The sequence below is a fragment of the Xiphias gladius genome, chromosome 12, assembly GCF_016859285.1.
Source record: "Xiphias gladius isolate SHS-SW01 ecotype Sanya breed wild chromosome 12, ASM1685928v1, whole genome shotgun sequence".
Taxonomy (NCBI): domain Eukaryota; kingdom Metazoa; phylum Chordata; class Actinopteri; order Istiophoriformes; family Xiphiidae; genus Xiphias; species Xiphias gladius.
In genome coordinates, this window is record NC_053411.1 from 6,994,443 (window position 1) to 7,012,173 (window position 17,731).

The 17,731-nt window shown below is 39.2% G+C and overlaps 1 protein-coding gene across 3 annotated transcripts; it reads left to right on the plus strand.

Annotated features, from left to right (window-relative positions):
- The first annotated feature begins 6,408 nt into the window (after positions 1-6,408).
- On the plus strand, positions 6,409-12,456 carry slc3a2a (solute carrier family 3 member 2a). Of its 3 annotated transcripts, none has more exons than XM_040141495.1 (11): positions 6,409-6,536; positions 7,749-7,960; positions 8,083-8,267; positions 9,267-9,440; positions 9,580-9,674; positions 9,775-9,911; positions 10,405-10,514; positions 10,786-10,988; positions 11,088-11,165; positions 11,297-11,516; positions 11,628-12,456. In XM_040141495.1, exons 2-11 carry the CDS (start codon positions 7,764-7,766, stop codon positions 11,777-11,779), a joined length of 1,551 nt encoding a protein of 516 aa, XP_039997429.1. In that variant the 5' UTR covers positions 6,409-6,536; positions 7,749-7,763; the 3' UTR covers positions 11,780-12,456. The 3 variants fall into 3 exon arrangements, with proteins under 3 accessions (XP_039997429.1, XP_039997430.1, XP_039997428.1); XM_040141496.1 differs by lacking the exon at positions 6,409-6,536 and adding an exon at positions 7,163-7,344; XM_040141494.1 differs by lacking the exon at positions 6,409-6,536 and adding an exon at positions 7,164-7,340.
- The last annotated feature ends 5,275 nt before the right edge of the window (positions 12,457-17,731 follow it).

Sequence of the window (17,731 nt, forward strand, 5' to 3'; positions counted from 1 at the left end):
TGATAAGTGCCGTACGAAATAGAAGGTTACCACTGTCTCAGTATGAAAGGAATTACATTTAGGCTTAACCCTCCATTACATCCAGAATTGACTTGAGAAACCATCCTGATATGGTAACGATGGTCAAATAAAATGGAAATAAGTGTAATGCAAATTCAGATGCGTCATGGTATCTGTAATAAGCAGTATTGTCTTCGCTATAGTGGTTTATAAATGTAAAGAACATTGGAATACTCCAGGGGTCGCTAAAGGCTTATGTAAGTTGCCCAGCCAAATACACAGGATTGGACGAGGGACTGATGGATGACTTGGTCAAATGCAGTTTTATGAATTTTGTTGAATGAGAGCTTTCTGATATAACCAATGGAAATCCATATTCAGATTGCCTGTGGCTAAACTAACATGACTGTCTGTGTCTCTGTGTCAAATGTGCTAAAATAAGAAAAGCACATACAAGTCTTGGACATACCCTGTCTGAGACAATACATCAAAGAGGGAAACGACAGACATTACTGACATGCTGAGGAAGTTCCAGCTGCGCATAAATATTGTTTTACAATGCTTTCCACCTCTCTTCCATGCTCGTATTCATTTCACAGCTTCTCTCTGTAATCTTACAATGTTAATTTTACTTTATTCTATTTTATTACTTTTTACAGACTCACAGGGACATTGGAAAAGCCAAATTATTCCGAAAAACTGGAGTCAAGGCTTTAAACGGTACAGTCAAAACCTTCCCAATGCCTTGAACAGCAGGTGGTTAGAGTTTAATATTCAACAGGCTGTAGCTCAAAGGTCCATCTTCCCTGGTGCTACTTTCCTATCTGGCAATTGCCTGTTAAATTGAAGGGAAAATGTTTGCAGAAACAAATGAGGTAAATATTTAATTGAAGATTACTTGTGCATCTGGATTGGCTTTGCTGACAAAAAACAGACAGCCTCAGGTACAGACAGCAGTCAAAAAGGTTTTGTTCAGGCTATAGTGCTAATGTCTATTTATGAGATCTTTCTGTGCTTTCATACAGACGTATATAGATGGCTTTTTGAGGAAATATTGGTGGACAGCGAATAGGTACAATCTGCTGAGACTTATTTGTGACAATGAGAGGATGTTCTGTACAACATAGCAGAGAACAGTTTCAATCCACCAACTTCTGGGTTACGGGACAAGCACGCTTGTGCTGGGCCAATCTGCTCTCCTGAAGGAGAAGAGAGAGAGAGAGAGAGCACTGCATCAGTGAATTGAACTGTTTGAAATTCTTATCACAGAAGGGAGCATTCTTACACAACGTGCAACCATTTTATCGTGATTACCGAAAGCGGAAGTTATCGGAGGAGAGAAAGGGGCTGAGAGGAGGGAACAAAGTTCAGAGAATGAAAAGCAGAGGATAAAATGAACAATAGAGCAGGCCAGTACACCAAGGGGAGAGCACATGAATGAGAAAGAGATGGATGTGGTCTGTGAGAGAGGGAGATGTGAAATACAGAGAGAGATCATTACAATGTGCCTATTCTAAGACAAATATTATCATCAAACTTCAAAAAATCTACTTTAATTTGTCATGAAACTTAGCACTTGAAGTGGCAAAGAATGTCAGTTGTGAAGTTTATCCTTGCATGCCGTAATATTAACCATTTACTTTGATTTAAACTGTTATTGTCTATACATGTCATAAGTCAGCATAATGGGTTGCTGTTGGTTCTATGTTCCTTTTAATTTCTGAAGTTTGCACCACATATAGTTTTGTATTCAGTGTTTTATTTATTTATTTATTTATTTTTTTGGATGAATTTCTGTGGTGAGTGTACTGATGTGATGAACTAATCAGTGTTTCCTGTGGTCATGTTAGCTCTCCATTCATGCCAGTTAAAGAGTTGGGGAGGAAAGCTTTCCATGGTGAACAGTCCCCCCTTTGTCTGTGAGAGAAAACCAGGCCACACATTCTAGTAGAAAGAGAGGGAGGGGAACAGAAAAAGACAAAAAACAGGAGAAAGCAGAAAGACAGAAATGGAAGAGGAAGAGAGGTTAGAAGTAGAAAAGCTATTTAAATGCACAATCAGCAAAGCATAGGAATGTGTGAATTCAATTTATCACTGCTATACTTACATAAAACCTTGTGGGTTAATGTACAACTACAATATTACCAATGATATTATTGGAACAGAACATAAGGCAATAACATTACACAATATGACAAAGTCTCCACTGTATTTCATTGAATGTGTGTCTTTTGCATAAACTTATGAAATGTTTCACCTTCAACTTTCTACGTAAGTTTTTTTCTAAATATCTTTGCAACTGAGTGATCTTAACAATTTTACACTGTATCCAGGACACAAAATAAATATAGTATCACATATATTTCCTGCTGACATGACATTTGAGAAGAAGACAAGTTCAAGCTGAACAAATCAGTCTGTGAACCCTTGACCACGATGCCTTTTTTTTTTTTAATTATTATTACATTAAATGAAAGCCAGTCAGTCTAAACTGTATGAGTGCACATTATAGTGGAACAATGAGATGAAAGCACAAGACCTCAGTCAGACTGGTCTAAACTGGTCTGGGTCTGTCCTGCTGTGCTTTTTTTTTTTTTCAAGCTCATGCTGTCTTGCAAAATAAACTTTCTCAGAGGAATCAGACGAGGATTTATAGTGAGGCTCAGTGTGTGTATTCATGTGTGTGTCCCCAGCCCTAACTCAGAGATACTAAACTATACTTCTAAAATAAACATTTTCTGAGCACAATCTAAAGTTGTGTTCTGTGGAATAACCTTGATTATTTAAAAGCCAAATCTAAATCACAGAATCAGATGTGAATTCTCATTTTTAAATACCACAGTTTTCTCTTACTTGTTTAACCTGCTTGTGGATGATCATACAACACTCTTTATCTCCTGTAAATTGCAGTGTCCCTGAGCCACCAGTTTAAAATAATGTACAGTAATTGCTGCCATGTTTCCCCTCCTGCCTCAGAGAAAACAGACAAAACTATGCAGCAACTTCCCCTTTCTCCTTTCTATTCGTGAGTGTGTGTTCACGCTTGAGGATGGATTTACTGGATACCCTCCCCTCCTCCCCTGCCAAAGGCATAAACAAAGCACAGAGGCTCTACAATAGGACAAGGCTTGGAGGGTTTTTTCTTTTAATTATTGTCCTCTATGAACTTGTAGTCTCCCTTTATGGTGGCTGACAATGCAGCCAGTTTGCAAAACATGTGAATCCGTGTCATTTGAAGCTTGATATGCTGCTTGGACGTCAGTTTATCCTGCTTTTTTTGGTTGTCAGAGATGTGAAGACCGAGCAGGACTCAGACAACATGTGGGACTTTTCCCACATGTCGTCTTCTGAAGAGACACAAACAGTTTTGCTTTAGCTCAGTGCTATGTTTCCATTAATTACTGTGGTCATGTTCCTTTACAAATTTTGATCCAAATTTTGCTACACCCTAAACACATAAACATGTTTACACATCCCTGCACCCTTCTCTCTTTCTGTCTGACCTTTCCCCTGTTTATTTTTGGACCTCCCCCTTTCTTGGCCACTCCTCTTTACTCTTGTTTCCTCATGTAACCACTCATCTTCTTTCCCTGTTTTATTTATTTATTTATTTTCAGATCTTGACAGCAATGTCTGTCAAGCCTTTCTGGATCAAATGCACAGTGTGTTCACCTGACGCTGCTAAACACACATGCGATCAACACGCTGAGATAAAAACAGAAACAGATGGCGTGTGTTTGAGTTTGTCTAACAGAGAAATATATTTAGCATGTTCATGAGCGTGAATGTGCCTGTTGAGATGGTTTTACTAAGATGACCATTTCTACTTTATGACATACAGCTCAGATGAAGTTTTCAAAGTTTCGAGGTCTGAATTTCTGAAGCAACGCTGGGAGCCTCATGTTGCTACGCTTTCCAAAACCTGGCACAGTAACAGAAGTTAAATAACGGTAATGTTTTGACGGGTTATAATGTCACAGATCTACAAATAGACACACGGCAGCCCCCCTCTAATTAAGATTTTATCCAAGACCCAAATAAGACAACATATAGAAAGATAGACCTCTCTGCACTACATGTGGCAAGGTAGCAGGAGTGAGAATGGAATCTGAATAATAAATAAACCTGCATTTTCACATTCGCATTACTCCTTCTAAATGGAATAGTTGCCGGAGGCCCCCACTCCACACATTGAAAACCGCTTGGATAAAGTACAATAAGCTGGGATATGATTTTCCTGAATAACTATATTATGATATGATGAAAAGAAAAATGAGTGAAATCTCGTTTTCTGTGGTTTTTGGTTTGTCTGACAAGACAAACACCAAAGTACCTCCATTGGAATGGGACAGAGGCAGAACAAAAACATATAAGTGGTGTTCCTAAAGTTACCGTTACTACATAAAGATGTTTACCTTTCTTTACATATTAGAGAGAGGAAGATGCAGTATAGATATGGGAGCAGTACGGGAAGTAACAACAAAGTGGGAAAAGATAGAAGATGGTATTAGAAATACAGTTATTAATAAATCATGAAAAGCTTTTGTCTTTGTCTTCTTTCATTAGTGACCCTGTCGGCCAGCAAATTCAATCAGTCATTGCTATGTAAGTGCATACTGGTACTTTGAAAACTGAGAAAAAAATGAAAATGTGTTCACCAAAAAACCATATCCTCCAGACCATTACAAAATATGGAAATAACAGCATTGTGATTATTTCATAATCATATTTACGAACAGATCTAATAATGGATCCAAGCATTTGATTGACTCACAGGTTGCATACTCTCCCTTACTGAGATAAACATCAACACTCTTATTCTCCTACTGTTTACTGTCATGATTACAAAAAATGTCAACTGTGACAGATGACAATCAGTGCATGGTGTAACCTGTACAAATACAGCCTGAAACATAACGCAGCTTTTAAGTAGATGACATTAAGATTTCATGGGCGCCTTTCCTAGAACCCTGCTGTTACTGTAACTCAATGAAGGTCAACAACAGCTGGGGAGGGCTTGAGAGCACAAGCTCGGCCACGAGGAGATTGGTTGTTAGATTAACTGCTCACAAATATTCTCTCTAATTTAATATAGACCATATTGCATATAATTACATTATTACTTAATAACAACTAATTACATAATCATTGATCAACAACATTAATTTGGTCAATGTTTATTAAATGAAATAGCAGCAATATCAACAACAACCTGGCATTTTAAAATAGGGATCAACAAGCTATTTTTATACCCTTACACAGAAAAGATGTTTGCTGCAGGTTTGTATTTGTGTAAAGTTTGTACCACAGATTCTGTTTAAAAAGCTTTACAGTATATGCTGTCTCTGGAACTGGTTTGGGAGACAGAGCACGCTCTGAATTCCATCAAGTACTCCGGTCACTTGCTAATGCAAACCATCCAATGCATCCATTTTTGTGTCAAGACTGAATACATATGTATCAATTATAAAAAGACATGTCTTTTGTTTGTTTGTTTTTTATCATTTGCTTACTACAGCAGCACTGTTGCTAAACTATAGATACAACTGAAAAGCCATGCCAGTCCAGTTCAGCCTAGAGGGAATCTTTCCTTTACTTTGTTTTTTGGTTAGCAATATAATGTGAGCCTGATCGTATCAGAGAGAATAGATTGATCACTGAATGTGTAGTTACTCAGTTGTTTGTGGAAGAAAGAAAACGGTTCAAGGTCTGTATAAGCAGAAAAAAAGGGGGGGGGGCATCTCCACTAATCAAAAGATTAAAGGCCTCACCAGGAGCCTGGATAGTATGCAATCAACCCATCTCTCAGGTGGTCAACAGATGGCTTATGTAACTGATCACATTATCCTCAGGAATAGCTTGCAGAACCAAACTGGATTTGTTAGTTGGTGCTAACAATTCTAACAATACATTTTCAGCCTAACCCGTGTTGCTCTGTCAGGAGGATCTTGGTGCAAAATAACCTTCCATGTTAAAACTCACGACGGCTGCTTTCCACCTCCATGCCATCCCCTTAAGCCCCTATTTATGCTCTGAGTGGGTGACGACAGTTTTACTTCAGCTTTCAATTAAAACGCGAGAGAAACCGAAATAACTTTGGAGTTATGCGTTTTCCTGTCTTCTGAACAAACTGGGGGGCAAAGGCCCGAAACTGTGTAAAGACAGAGCCAATAAACATGAGCGTGTACTGGACATAGGCGGCCGGACTGATACCCACATCAATAAGTGAGGTCATGGAGCAGAATAGATTTTGGCAAAAAAAAAACAACTGGTCCAAGCATTAAAACAGTATCAGGTCTAGAGCATGGGTTGTATTCGTGTAGTAATGTTGGTCTCTCTGGTGATTTGTTTGCTTTCCTGGAGAGAGAGGGGGGGGGGGTCGTTCCTCAGTGGGCGGAGAAACCGGGGCAAGTACAAATACAGACCGAGCCTCCTCTGTAATAGGATTAGCAGAGACTCGAGGATAAACGACTGGGGAAGAGAAGAGAAAAGAAAAGTGGACAGACTATACGTCGTTTTTAAAAAACAAAAAACAGGTAATTTTTCATTTACTTCACCGAGTTTTCTTCCATAAAACTTGTCTAAGTGTGAGCTGAAGAACGGGAGGGAGGCGGCAGTGTTGTTACAAGGCCTCGTGGCTCGATTTCATCATCTGCGAAGGAAGATAAATGACACTGTATCCAACATTTCAAACCGCTCGAAAGTTTCCTACTTATTTCCACCACTGGGACTTATTTGACAAAACGAGTGGGATCGATATTCGAATTTACGAGATTTCGTTTTATTAACTATTACTATTTTAAACGTAATTGAAGAACCGGGACAAACCAGCCAGCAAAGAATAGAACTCCCGTACAACAAAAAAACAGAACTCATTTGGTGTATATGCAAAACAGTTGTGCCTTAACTACTAAAATGTTATAGTCACTGTTATTAATGTTAGAGTACACACGAATTTTCTTTCATGTTAGGCTCTGTTATTGATATATTCTGTATTTTTTTTAATCAAAAACACACAGCTCAATACAAAAAACAAAACAAAAACAAATACAGAAGGAATTAACGTGTCAAATGTGGTATGTGTGAGGGATTTACTTATTGCAACAAGGGATAGAAATTGTAGTTAACGATTAGCTAACAATCCACTCTTATTTTGAAGGTTACATTGTTTCCGTTGACAGAGCTGTTTCTAGCTGAATTTATCCTGTAACGTATAGCTACTCTTTCATCAGACAACTGTTGAACGCATCCCCAGCACTACTGCACCTTTTTGGAGAGTTGTCTGTCCAGTGTTATTCTTGTTGCAGCAACAGATGATAAAAATACGAAGCGTGGTTTAAGTAGGTAACGTCTCTTTTCCAGCAGGTTATTCCCCCCCCCCTAAGCTATTTGTCTGTTACTTGCGCGAAAAGCTGAGCTAACAGAGGCTGTTAGGCTAACGTTAGCTAGAATTCATCACTGACGAACGCGTTAACTGGCAACAACCCTTTCATTTCTGCCTCTAGTAACTAGCTAACTAGTCAGTTTTATGAGGCTAGCACTTGTTTTCACGTCTCAACTATGAGGTACTGTAAATAAAAGGAATCCGTGTGGTGGGTCTCAGAAATTATTGAACATATGTTTGGTTAAGTACAATTTACCAGTGACACAAGACAGGGCCAACACCTTTTCGGTCAATTAACTTGACAATCTGTTATTTCTCTGTTTCTCCTACTGTTGCCCGCCCCTCTGTGCCCCCATCTCTAAAGAAAGCCGATTTAACCATGAATAAGGACACCGAGATAGACATGAAGGAAGTGGAGCTCAATGAACTGGATCCCGAGAAGCAGCCCATGACAGGTGATGGCCAGGCGGCAGGCGGAGAAAAAAATGGCAGCGTCAAGCTGAAGGTCCCAGAGGACGAGGTTACATTCACCGGCTTGTCAAAAGAGGAGCTGATGAAGGTCGCTGGCACTCCCGGGTAAGAGCTACTGGGCAACAGTTGCTATAAATACTTTGTAAATTCTGATCTTTTATTTGCATGTGGAAAAAAATAAATGGTTATCTTACCACCCCCCCCCACACTCTCATCCTTTTCTGTAGATGGGTGCGAACCCGTTGGGTGCTTCTTGTCCTGTTTTGGCTGGGCTGGCTAGGCATGCTGGCTGGAGCAATTGTAATCATAGTCCAGGCCCCTCGCTGCAAACCCATCCCTGAGATGAACTGGTGGAATGAAGGACCTCTGTACCAGATCTCTGACCTCGTGGCTTTCGCTAACGGAATGGCAGGTAGAGAATCTTACGATTTCAAATAAATATGTATTTTTCATTGTAAATATACAGTGTTTTTTTTTATGCCACGCAGAATTTTTTATATTAAAGTTGATGCCCTTTCTTGCTGCAGTTTGCATGTTCTTGTTTGCTCATTGTGCCATCCTTATTCAAATAATTTAGAGATTATTTACGAAGTGCTCTAGTCTTGATGTGCTAACCCGCTCTAATTCACGTGGGATAAGTCTTGTGAGAATGTCTTGGGTTTCCTAAGTTCTGCATGGCTTACGTCAGCTGGCCAGATACCAAACTGCTGACTAGGCTGACACTGAGTGACTCAAGGTCTAAAGGACATAAAAACCCACAAGTCATTTCTTTCATATCTCTCCTACTCAGATTTGAGGTTATGGTTGAGCAACCAGGTACTTTTTTTTTTTTTTTTTTTTTTTTTAAGTGCTGTGCAGATTTGACTTTTTAGATCTCTTTTAGACTTCATTTCAGATCCCAATGATGAAACTATTCTTGTTCTGAACAAAGCTTAAAAGCCAGGAAAAAGTTATGAGCTTTCATTTTCCAATTTTGATTTTTAACCACATAAGTGTTTTTAAAGAGGCAGGAAGGAAGGACAGATTTTGGCTACTGTTCTTAAAGTGAATCACTCAGTAGCGCTCGGTTTTCCAACGAGCCTTGAGTAGAATTCCAAGAACCACACGTGACTCTGTTTTCACATAAAGACATCCTTGTACACAGACTTCACATGGCCAGCAGATGGTGTGGAGGGAGCCATTCACATGCTCCTGCCTTAAGTCTATACTAGCTATAAGAACAGCAGTATTTACCCTTAACTTTTCTATTTTGTTTTTACTTTGCATTCTCTCTTGTCTTCTAGCCTTCTGCCCTCTTCCCCTAATCTTCTGACTCTGCTACCTTTCACACATCAGCGCTCTGTTGTCCAATGTGAAATTCACACTGACGCGACATTACATTCTCCCTCCCTGTCCCTCTATCTGTCTGTAGGTGTTGAGGCAAAGTTGGACGATATGAACCAGTTGAAAGTGAAAGGTCTGGTTCTCGGCCCTCTTCACACCGTCCAGGCTGATATGCAAAACACCCTGGATCTTCAGGCAATTGACCCAGTCCAGGGAAATGAGAAAGAACTGATTACCCTGCTGGAAAAGGCCCACAAAAAAGGTTAGATGATCATTATGAATCACGAATGTTGGGCTCATTCATAGTCAATAGTAATAGCTTATGTTTGCAAGTTTTACATGGATTTGGACTGCTCAAGTCCAGGTGTTGTAAGCAAACTTATGCTTTTTGTTTTTCTCAGGCATTTCTGTGGTGCTTGACCTGACTCCAAACTACCTTGGCGGTGCTGCCTGGTTCAGCACTGGCGATACTGGTGATGTGATAGAGAAAGTCATGGTAGGACACACACGCTATGGTCTGGGATCCCTCATTCACTGAATCCATGACACTGAACGGTTCTTGCTTCTGAAGTTAAAGTGCTCGTGTTCTCTTCCAGGCTGCAGCACAGCACTGGCTGGGTTTGGGTGTTGACGGCATCAAGATATCTGACTTCACCGTTGCCTCCAACTCCCCTGAATGGTCAAAATTGCAGGCTGTTGTCCAGGGCAACCGCACTGAGGGCACCAAGAAGAGGTAACTATGCCAACCACTTTCTGACTTCCTTCTGTTCATCATTAGTAGACAGTCTATGTAGGAACACGCAATATTTAATTTGCAAGACTTTCCAAGTAATTTTCAAATCATCGGTAAAATGTCAGGTGACAGGGTTGTTTTTTGAGTAAGCTTGGAGATTAAATGCATTCCAGTGCTACAGGGGACTGTGGGTGGGGGTCAAAGAGAGCTGGATCAACAAGAGAGGCATCCGCAGGCCAGTTGTGCTCTACACACTCATGTTAAAGCAACAACTTGTGGAGGATTTGAGGAATGACAAATTTGACTTTTAAAATCAGATTCCACCATTCAAGGAGGCATTTCAAGATGCTAAATTCTAGGCTTTTCTTAAAACAAGTTAGGATATAACTCAAAATTTTCTACTTTCAACTGACTGAAACCGAAGCCGACCATTGGCCCCCGTGCTCGGTTGCTCTGTAAGGTGACTAATTTGACCCTGTTCTTCTTCCCTCAGGGCCTTGATGGGTGTAGTTGAAGAGATTTCGCCTGCGGAGGTGTCTCAGCTTGTCAATACCTCTGGTGTAGATCTCATCCTGTCTGACCTGCTCAGCAGCAAAAATGGAGGTTGGTTCGAGTTTTCTTTTTGTTTGGCCATACTTGAACCTATATCAAGTGTGTATCTTCTCCAATTTTTGGCTGGTTTTGGTTATTTGGAACAAAATATTGCAATAGTTTGGATAGATTATTTATTCATTTAAATATTTCCTTCATTTCTCTTTATTTACATTTAATCACCCATCATCGTCCTCATCATCATTTTTTTGTGTGTGTGAAAACCAACCAGTTGTTGTAAAATGGTACATCGCAGGTGATTATTATACCTGAATATCTGCAGGTGTGGAGCGCATCAAGGCCATGGACACTCTACACTCTCAGCAGAGAAGTCTGGGCTGGGGTCTAGGTGCCACCAAATGGGACCAGCTGTCTAATATAGCGAAAACTCCGTCCCTGATCCGTCTCTACCAGCTCCTGTTGTTCACCATGCCTGGAACCCCAGTGTTTACCTATGGAGACGAGATTGGCCTTCGGGCAGCAACAGTAAGCAATAAAACAGACCAGATAAGTTCAAATTTTTTAACAACCTTACAGGTGTCACAGAGTGTAACCTTTGTTTTTTCCCCTTTGTTTCTTTATCAGGGTGAAAAATCTCCTCAGATGGTTTGGGATATAGAGAAGGAACCCGCTGAAGAAGAAGTGGTTTATCTGGCTGCTGAGGTAAGATTGTGTTTTCATTGAATGTCAGTGTGGAAAAGGAGACCTTTAGCAAACTAGTTAGCGCATGATCAAAAACATTAATTTGCTTTCAGTGTTTTTAAAAAAAATGTCCTCAATTCTCACATTTACAGGCTGAGCGGAAGGAACGCGTTGCTCTAAGGAAGTGGTTCAAATCCCTCAGCGACCTGCGAGGCAAAGAGCGATCTCTCCTCCACGGCGACTACTACCCTCTCTACTCCTCTAACTCCTCCCTCTCTTTCCTCCGTCTGTGGGACCAGAGCGAGAGATATATAACGGCTGTTAACTGGGGAGGAGAACCTGAGACACTCACACTCTCACTAGCACCTACAGGCAAGTTTGAATTCAACAGTAAGATACATTGGCGGTAGTTAGTCATTGTGTCTATGTTTTTTGTATTTGTTTTGTTTTTCTGTTTTTACACCGTGATATTTGTTCCTGCAGAGGGAGTAGAGCTGCCAAAGACAGCCAAGGTGAAGCTGTCAGCTGGCATAAACTCCACAGCAGACGCCACAGTAGACTCCACGGTCAGCCTGGACAAAATCACTCTAGGACCCGGACAAGCCATCTTGCTGCAGTTCCCCTATACAGGCTAAAGATGGCACCAAACTGTCAGAAAGCTACCTACTGATTAGCCTTCTTAAAAGATATGAAAGTCCTAATCCTTAGGAATAAAATGGCATATACAAAAGAAACAGGATATTTCTCTTTACCATAATAAGTCAGACTTTCTATCAGTTTATTTCGTAAGAACGTACACAAATTGGGTCAAAGAAAATCTGCCATACAATTGCAGAATGTTGACAAGTATAAACTCTTGGATTTTTAGTGGGGTTTTATAAAGTTAAGTTTTTTTCTTTTTTTCTTTTTTTTTTTTTTTAATGTGCTAGGAAAAGATACAGCCACCTCAGCCATGCACTCATCAATTGACCATTTTGTACCCTTTTATTGTTGATTATCTGTACATTATCCAGATGTGTGAAAGACATTCCATTCTTCTTCTTTGGGCATTTCTTTAGCAGTCCTTCTGAGTTTTTTATACATTTTTAAGAGATTCTGTTTTTGTGACAGTTTTACTTTCTTTGTGGATTTTATTATTTTTTTTTCCTCAGTGGAAGATGCATAGTATAAACAAGTTAACTTAACTTTGAGCATGTGTGGTGACTTAGTTTGAAGCATTTTAAGAGTGCTGGTAAACAAAACTGTAGGAAATGGCTTCAAGTCTGTCAAGTGAACTGAATTGGAAATGAATAAACAGAAAGTTCTGTGCCAACCCGTGTGCATTCATGTTTTTGTGACATTCTTATAAGAGTAAGTGCTATGTTTAAGCCTTTATGTCGGAGATAATATCAGATAAGACGTTCACTGTTGTCAGTACATACAGGTGTGTGAAAGTGTGTCACAGATGTCAACAGAGGAAGCACGCCTATATTTTATCACCATCCTGAGATAGGTTTTATAGGCACATTTATACTAGACTCTAAAATGTACCTTGTACACATACCTAAGAGTTTCACTAAATGGGTCATACACTGGCGGTCTTAAAGTAACTACTGTCATAAACCCCCTCCATAAAATGTCACATTTTCCAATTTGCAGAAAAATTGTTTTCAGTTTTCATAATCTGTAAAAACACCTGTTAGAAATAGAAAAGAATTCAGAGTCTCTTATTACAGCCTGTTCAATGGTGTTCTCTGAAACTATTCTCCTACACTTAATGATTTTGTGAGCAATATAAACTTCCTGAAAAATGAATCAGCATTGACAAAATCAGGTAGATAAATGAGGAATTTTAGAGATATTAATACTCTCTTAAGAATTATAGTTCCCACTGTTGCTTTCTACATATGTATAATTTAAAAGGACGGAGTTCAGTGGGACATTTTTTTGAGAGAAAATGTATAATTGTTTTTGTAAACATGGCATTGTTTTCTTTTAATAAGCATTTGTGCTTAAATTATCTCTCTAGGGTGCTTTAGATGATGATAGACGATGGCTGAAAAGTCAGGTTCATATACAGCAGTCCTACTTAGACTGAAACACTACCCACAGGGTGAAAACCTATGCATACTGTATATTTCATGATACAATGATAAAGGAGGGGTTTTTTGTTACCCATACAACGATTTTCTGTAGTAAGTACTTGACATGTTCAGTGACAATGGCACAGAGGGAGAGCAAAAGAAGGACCACGAAGAGCGCTTACTTTAAACGATCATGGTTTTGTATCTCTATCAACAAACAAAGTTTCTTTGTATGAATTGATTTTACATTTTCACTTGTTAGTTTAGAAAAACGCCGGATTACTAGGTAACTATCCCTTTAACCCTGTACAAACCAGAGCCCGGCCTGAAGTCTTTACCAAGCTTGATATTAACCTGCAGTCTAATTTTGATACTGTATTTATGTATATCTATATTTATGTATGTTGTGCAGGAAGTGTTCAAATTTTATAATATTATAATACCAAAACTCTGTTGCAAGTAAAAATCCTGCATTGAAAATGTGTTTTAAGTTAAAGCATGTAAGTTTTATTAGCAAAATGTCTTAAAGTATCAAAAGTAGAAGTACTCAGTGCAGAGGAATTCCCCTTTCGGTGTTATACAATTATATATTATATTACTACGGTATATTATTAATGCTAGTGCATTAATGTGTAGGTTTACATTTCACTGTAAGTGAGGTGGAGCTCATTTTAACGACAATATATTGTTAAGTAGTTTAATCTATAACAAACCATCATATTTTTATAAGCTTGTCATATACTTTGTATGTAAAAATCTTAATTTAGGAGGTAACTAGTTACTAAAGCTGTCAGATAAAAGAAGCGGAGAAAAAATTGCAAATTTTTCCTCTGAAATGTAGGAGAAGTATAAAGTAGCATAAAACTGAAATACTCAAATGCAAGTACCTCAAATTTGTACTGAAGTATGGTACATTAATATATGTACTCCGCAACATTCCACCTCATAATGCATCTATACTTTTATTTAAGCATAGATTTTGAACTTTTGCCCTTTTGCTTGCAACAGAGTGTTCTTGTGCTTCGGTATATTTACTTAAATTAAGGTTCTGGATACTTCCTCCACCACTGCTTTTAATACGAGATCATTTAGACTTTGTGACAACCCACCGTAGGCAGAGAAACACTGTCTTCTTTTCAGTCAAAAAGCACTTTTCTGTTATGTACTTATTTTTATGTATTGTAACTGTATGCCAGTGCAATTTTTAGCCTTAACTTTGTTGTAATCCTAGCTACGGCGTTTATGATGGGCATAGAATGTTATACCATACTGCAATGTTTTGATTTTTATGTTTTTAATGGTTTGTTTTGATTTTAAAAATGTGGTACTTTTACTTATTTTGTAAATTTGGATGTTTAATCTTTACTGGTGTCTTTTAAACCCATACGGCACGGTTATAAGTTTTTCAAATAAAAATCAACAAGCTTAAAGTAATGTAACTAACTACACCAGCAGTCTAACCTAAGAAAAGTGGATTAATCAACTGCAGAAATCCTATACTGTATCTTTTAAGTTTAAAAATGTTAATATATGACCAGTTTCGTTATTAGCTTATATATAATGTAATGTCATAAAAACGTGACCCTTTCTCTTTCAAAAATGTAGATTTAAAACCATTCCTTTGATAAAAATGTCAGACAGTCCATGTAACACCCGAAACTTGAGTTGGCTCTCAGCAGACTTTCAGGGTCTTGGGACAATACAGTGCCGCCGTGTTGCTGTGGTATCACAGGGGGAGGTTTGAAGTTGATGATACCGGGAATCAGAGCCCGTCTCAGCACCTCTCTGCGCACCCCACGCCGCTGCGAAACCCAACCACCATCTCACCCACCACCATGCACACTCATGACTGGCTCTCAGTCTGAGTCTGACACACACACTTACATCATTTACATCACAAAGTTACATGACCTTTCATTGGCTTTCATGGAGCACTACAGATAGTCAAGTGATGTTTTACACTGAAATACAACAAAATAATACCACAGTTACCGGTCACTTAAGAATGGATAGCCTTCTGCTCTGAAAACCTGAAAACTGTGAGTGAAAACAAGATATTGCAGACTAAAAAAGCAATCCTAAAGCGAGTCACTTCACTCAATATACTGGCACTAACTTAACTATTTAATATACCACTAGGTTTTTATATACATAAGAAAATGCTTGTTTTCAAAGGTTCCCCTTCATGCAGTTATTTTGATGCATTTCTATTTCCCTGAGATCAGCGGTTACAAACGGAGTCAGGGAAACACAGCTCCGTTGATAATGAATGAATATCTCACTTTGGGCTGAATATTTGAACTTGTACTTTTCCTCATACAGTGCACAACATTCACAACGTTGTGAGCTGATGGCGAATGTGTAGCTCTTCTGGAACAGTTCGAGGCTCAGTGCCTTGCTCAAGGGTATCTCATAGTTAAACAGAGGGGAAGGAAGTACTCAACTACCTTGTTTCGAACGTGTAGCCCTCTCCTCTGCCTTTTAGCAAAGACTGTCAGAATGTTGGACTGTTGAATGTCAGTGCCTGACTCCTGTTCAGTCTTACGAGGGCTGAATTGATCGTGCCGGGGGACGTATTAACCCCTCGTTCTTCTACGGGCCTAATAACAGCAAAGAAAATTTTACTGCAAAACGCCAGCACCAACCTCTGTACAGCTCTGGCTAAATGACTCAGGGGAACCTTCCACCTTAGAAGAATTTTTTGCTCCTCTGGAAACAGTACATGTCTTTACAAATGACAAGTCTCACTCTTCAGCAGAGGGTTCTTAGAGGGTCGTGTACAGTGGCCTCTGGGTAGAGTTGTTTTCTTGTCCTGAATTAATGTATGAGCTTTTCTTTTGGTTTTCTGTTAGTTCTGTCAGCTTGAACACTATTCACTATGTTCGTAATGTGTTCTTGTGGCGTCACCACGCTCTATTTTATGGAAAACTGAAGCATGCAACGGTACAAACTGTGTGAACAATAACAGATACCTGCTAACCCTGAACCTGTATCTCCCTATATGTGCATTGTGCTCAGCTTTAGTATGACTGAATACTACCTGGCCATGGCTTAGCTGTGTAGTAATTTGATTAAATGTAAATTAAGGTGTAAATTAAATGTAATTTAGGATTATACAAAATATAAGCGCAAACCTGAAACATTGTAATGCCTTGACACTAGATCTTGACACAAGGACTTTTTTCAGAACAGGGCCTCAAGATTAGATGACGTGATAAAGAGAAAACCCATCCTAATAGTAGCTGTTTGACATTTTGGGAAAAGTACTTATTAACTTAGAAACGGGGGAATAGCCAGCCTGGGCTCTGTCCAAAAGCGGGGGGGAAAAAAAACTACCTGCCAACTCTAAAGCTGACTAATTAATACATTAGTAACAGTAGCCATTAGAATCTTCACAACTCCAATCCACCTTCCTTCCATGCCTCCCTTTCTCAAACCCTTCCTCTTTTCCTCTTTCTGTTCCCTCAGTCCTTCTCACAATCCAAACCTCTACTCCTGCTACCTCCTTCTCCGTTAGCCAAGCGTGGAGCCTGTACTCAAGGTATGTTCGGCTTAAAATGAAATAAAAGTGTATTTAATTTTTTGTATGTCATTTTTCAATCGGACAAAACTTCAAACTAAGGAGACTTCATGGAATATTTTGACATTTTGGTTGGGAGATAGATGAGAAGCTCTACATGAGAAGCAGATATCTTTAGCTTAGCTTAACGACTGGAAAACAGCTAGCCTATCTCTGTCTGAATGTAACAAAATCCCCTAATAGCACCTCTGAAGCTCAGTTATTAACACATTATATCTTCGCCCAAACCGTACAAAAACTGAAGTGACAAGTAAAATGAAAATGACAAGTTACGGTTTCATGGGAGGTTATGTGGCAGACTATTTCTTGGCCCGGCGCAGTGAGTTCCTAAAACTCAAACTGTGCTATTTCGTACAGATTAAACAAATTAGATTGGTAGGCAGATTTTGTTACCTTTGGACAGCACAGGGCTAGCTGACTCCTTTATGCTTTCAGTGTTTGTGCTAAGCTAAGATAACCGGCGGCTGGAGTGTAGCTTCATATTTACCATCCAGAAATGGGGGTGGTATTTGTCTTCTCCTCTAACTCTCAGCAAGAAACTCTTTTTTAACTTCCATCAAAAATAGAACACGATTCCACAATGACAGTGATGAGGACTTGGTTTTTAGAGGGTGAAAAGACAAAAGTGCGAATATCTAGCCAGAAACTGAATTTATATATAGCCATACTGACATCAGACCTCGACTGTCTACAAATGTACATGTACTGGACAAAGTACTTTCCAAATTTTCAGCGGGACGTGCTGTGAGATGAGCATGTACTGAATGCATTTCTCCGGGCTTCTGTGTGTGTGTGTGTATAACATTAGGGTGTGTGTGTGTGGCTCTTCAAAAACATAGAGACCAAAAGAGACCGTACGAGAAAATGAGGGATGAGAGGGTAAAAAAAAAAAAATCCCACTCAAACTGAAAGTGTGTGTATGTGTGCATGTATGTGTGTGTGAG

Excerpts from the sequence above, each read along its gene's own strand:
- slc3a2a (XM_040141495.1), top strand. The coding sequence starts at position 7,764 with ATGAATAAGGACACCGAGATAGACATGAAGGAAGTGGAGCTCAATGAA. Across the intron at positions 8,268-9,266 it reads TTTCGCTAACGGAATGGCAG|GTGTTGAGGCAAAGTTGGAC; the intron begins GTAGAGAATCTT and ends ATCTGTCTGTAG. Across the intron at positions 11,166-11,296 it reads TGGTTTATCTGGCTGCTGAG|GCTGAGCGGAAGGAACGCGT; the intron begins GTAAGATTGTGT and ends TCACATTTACAG.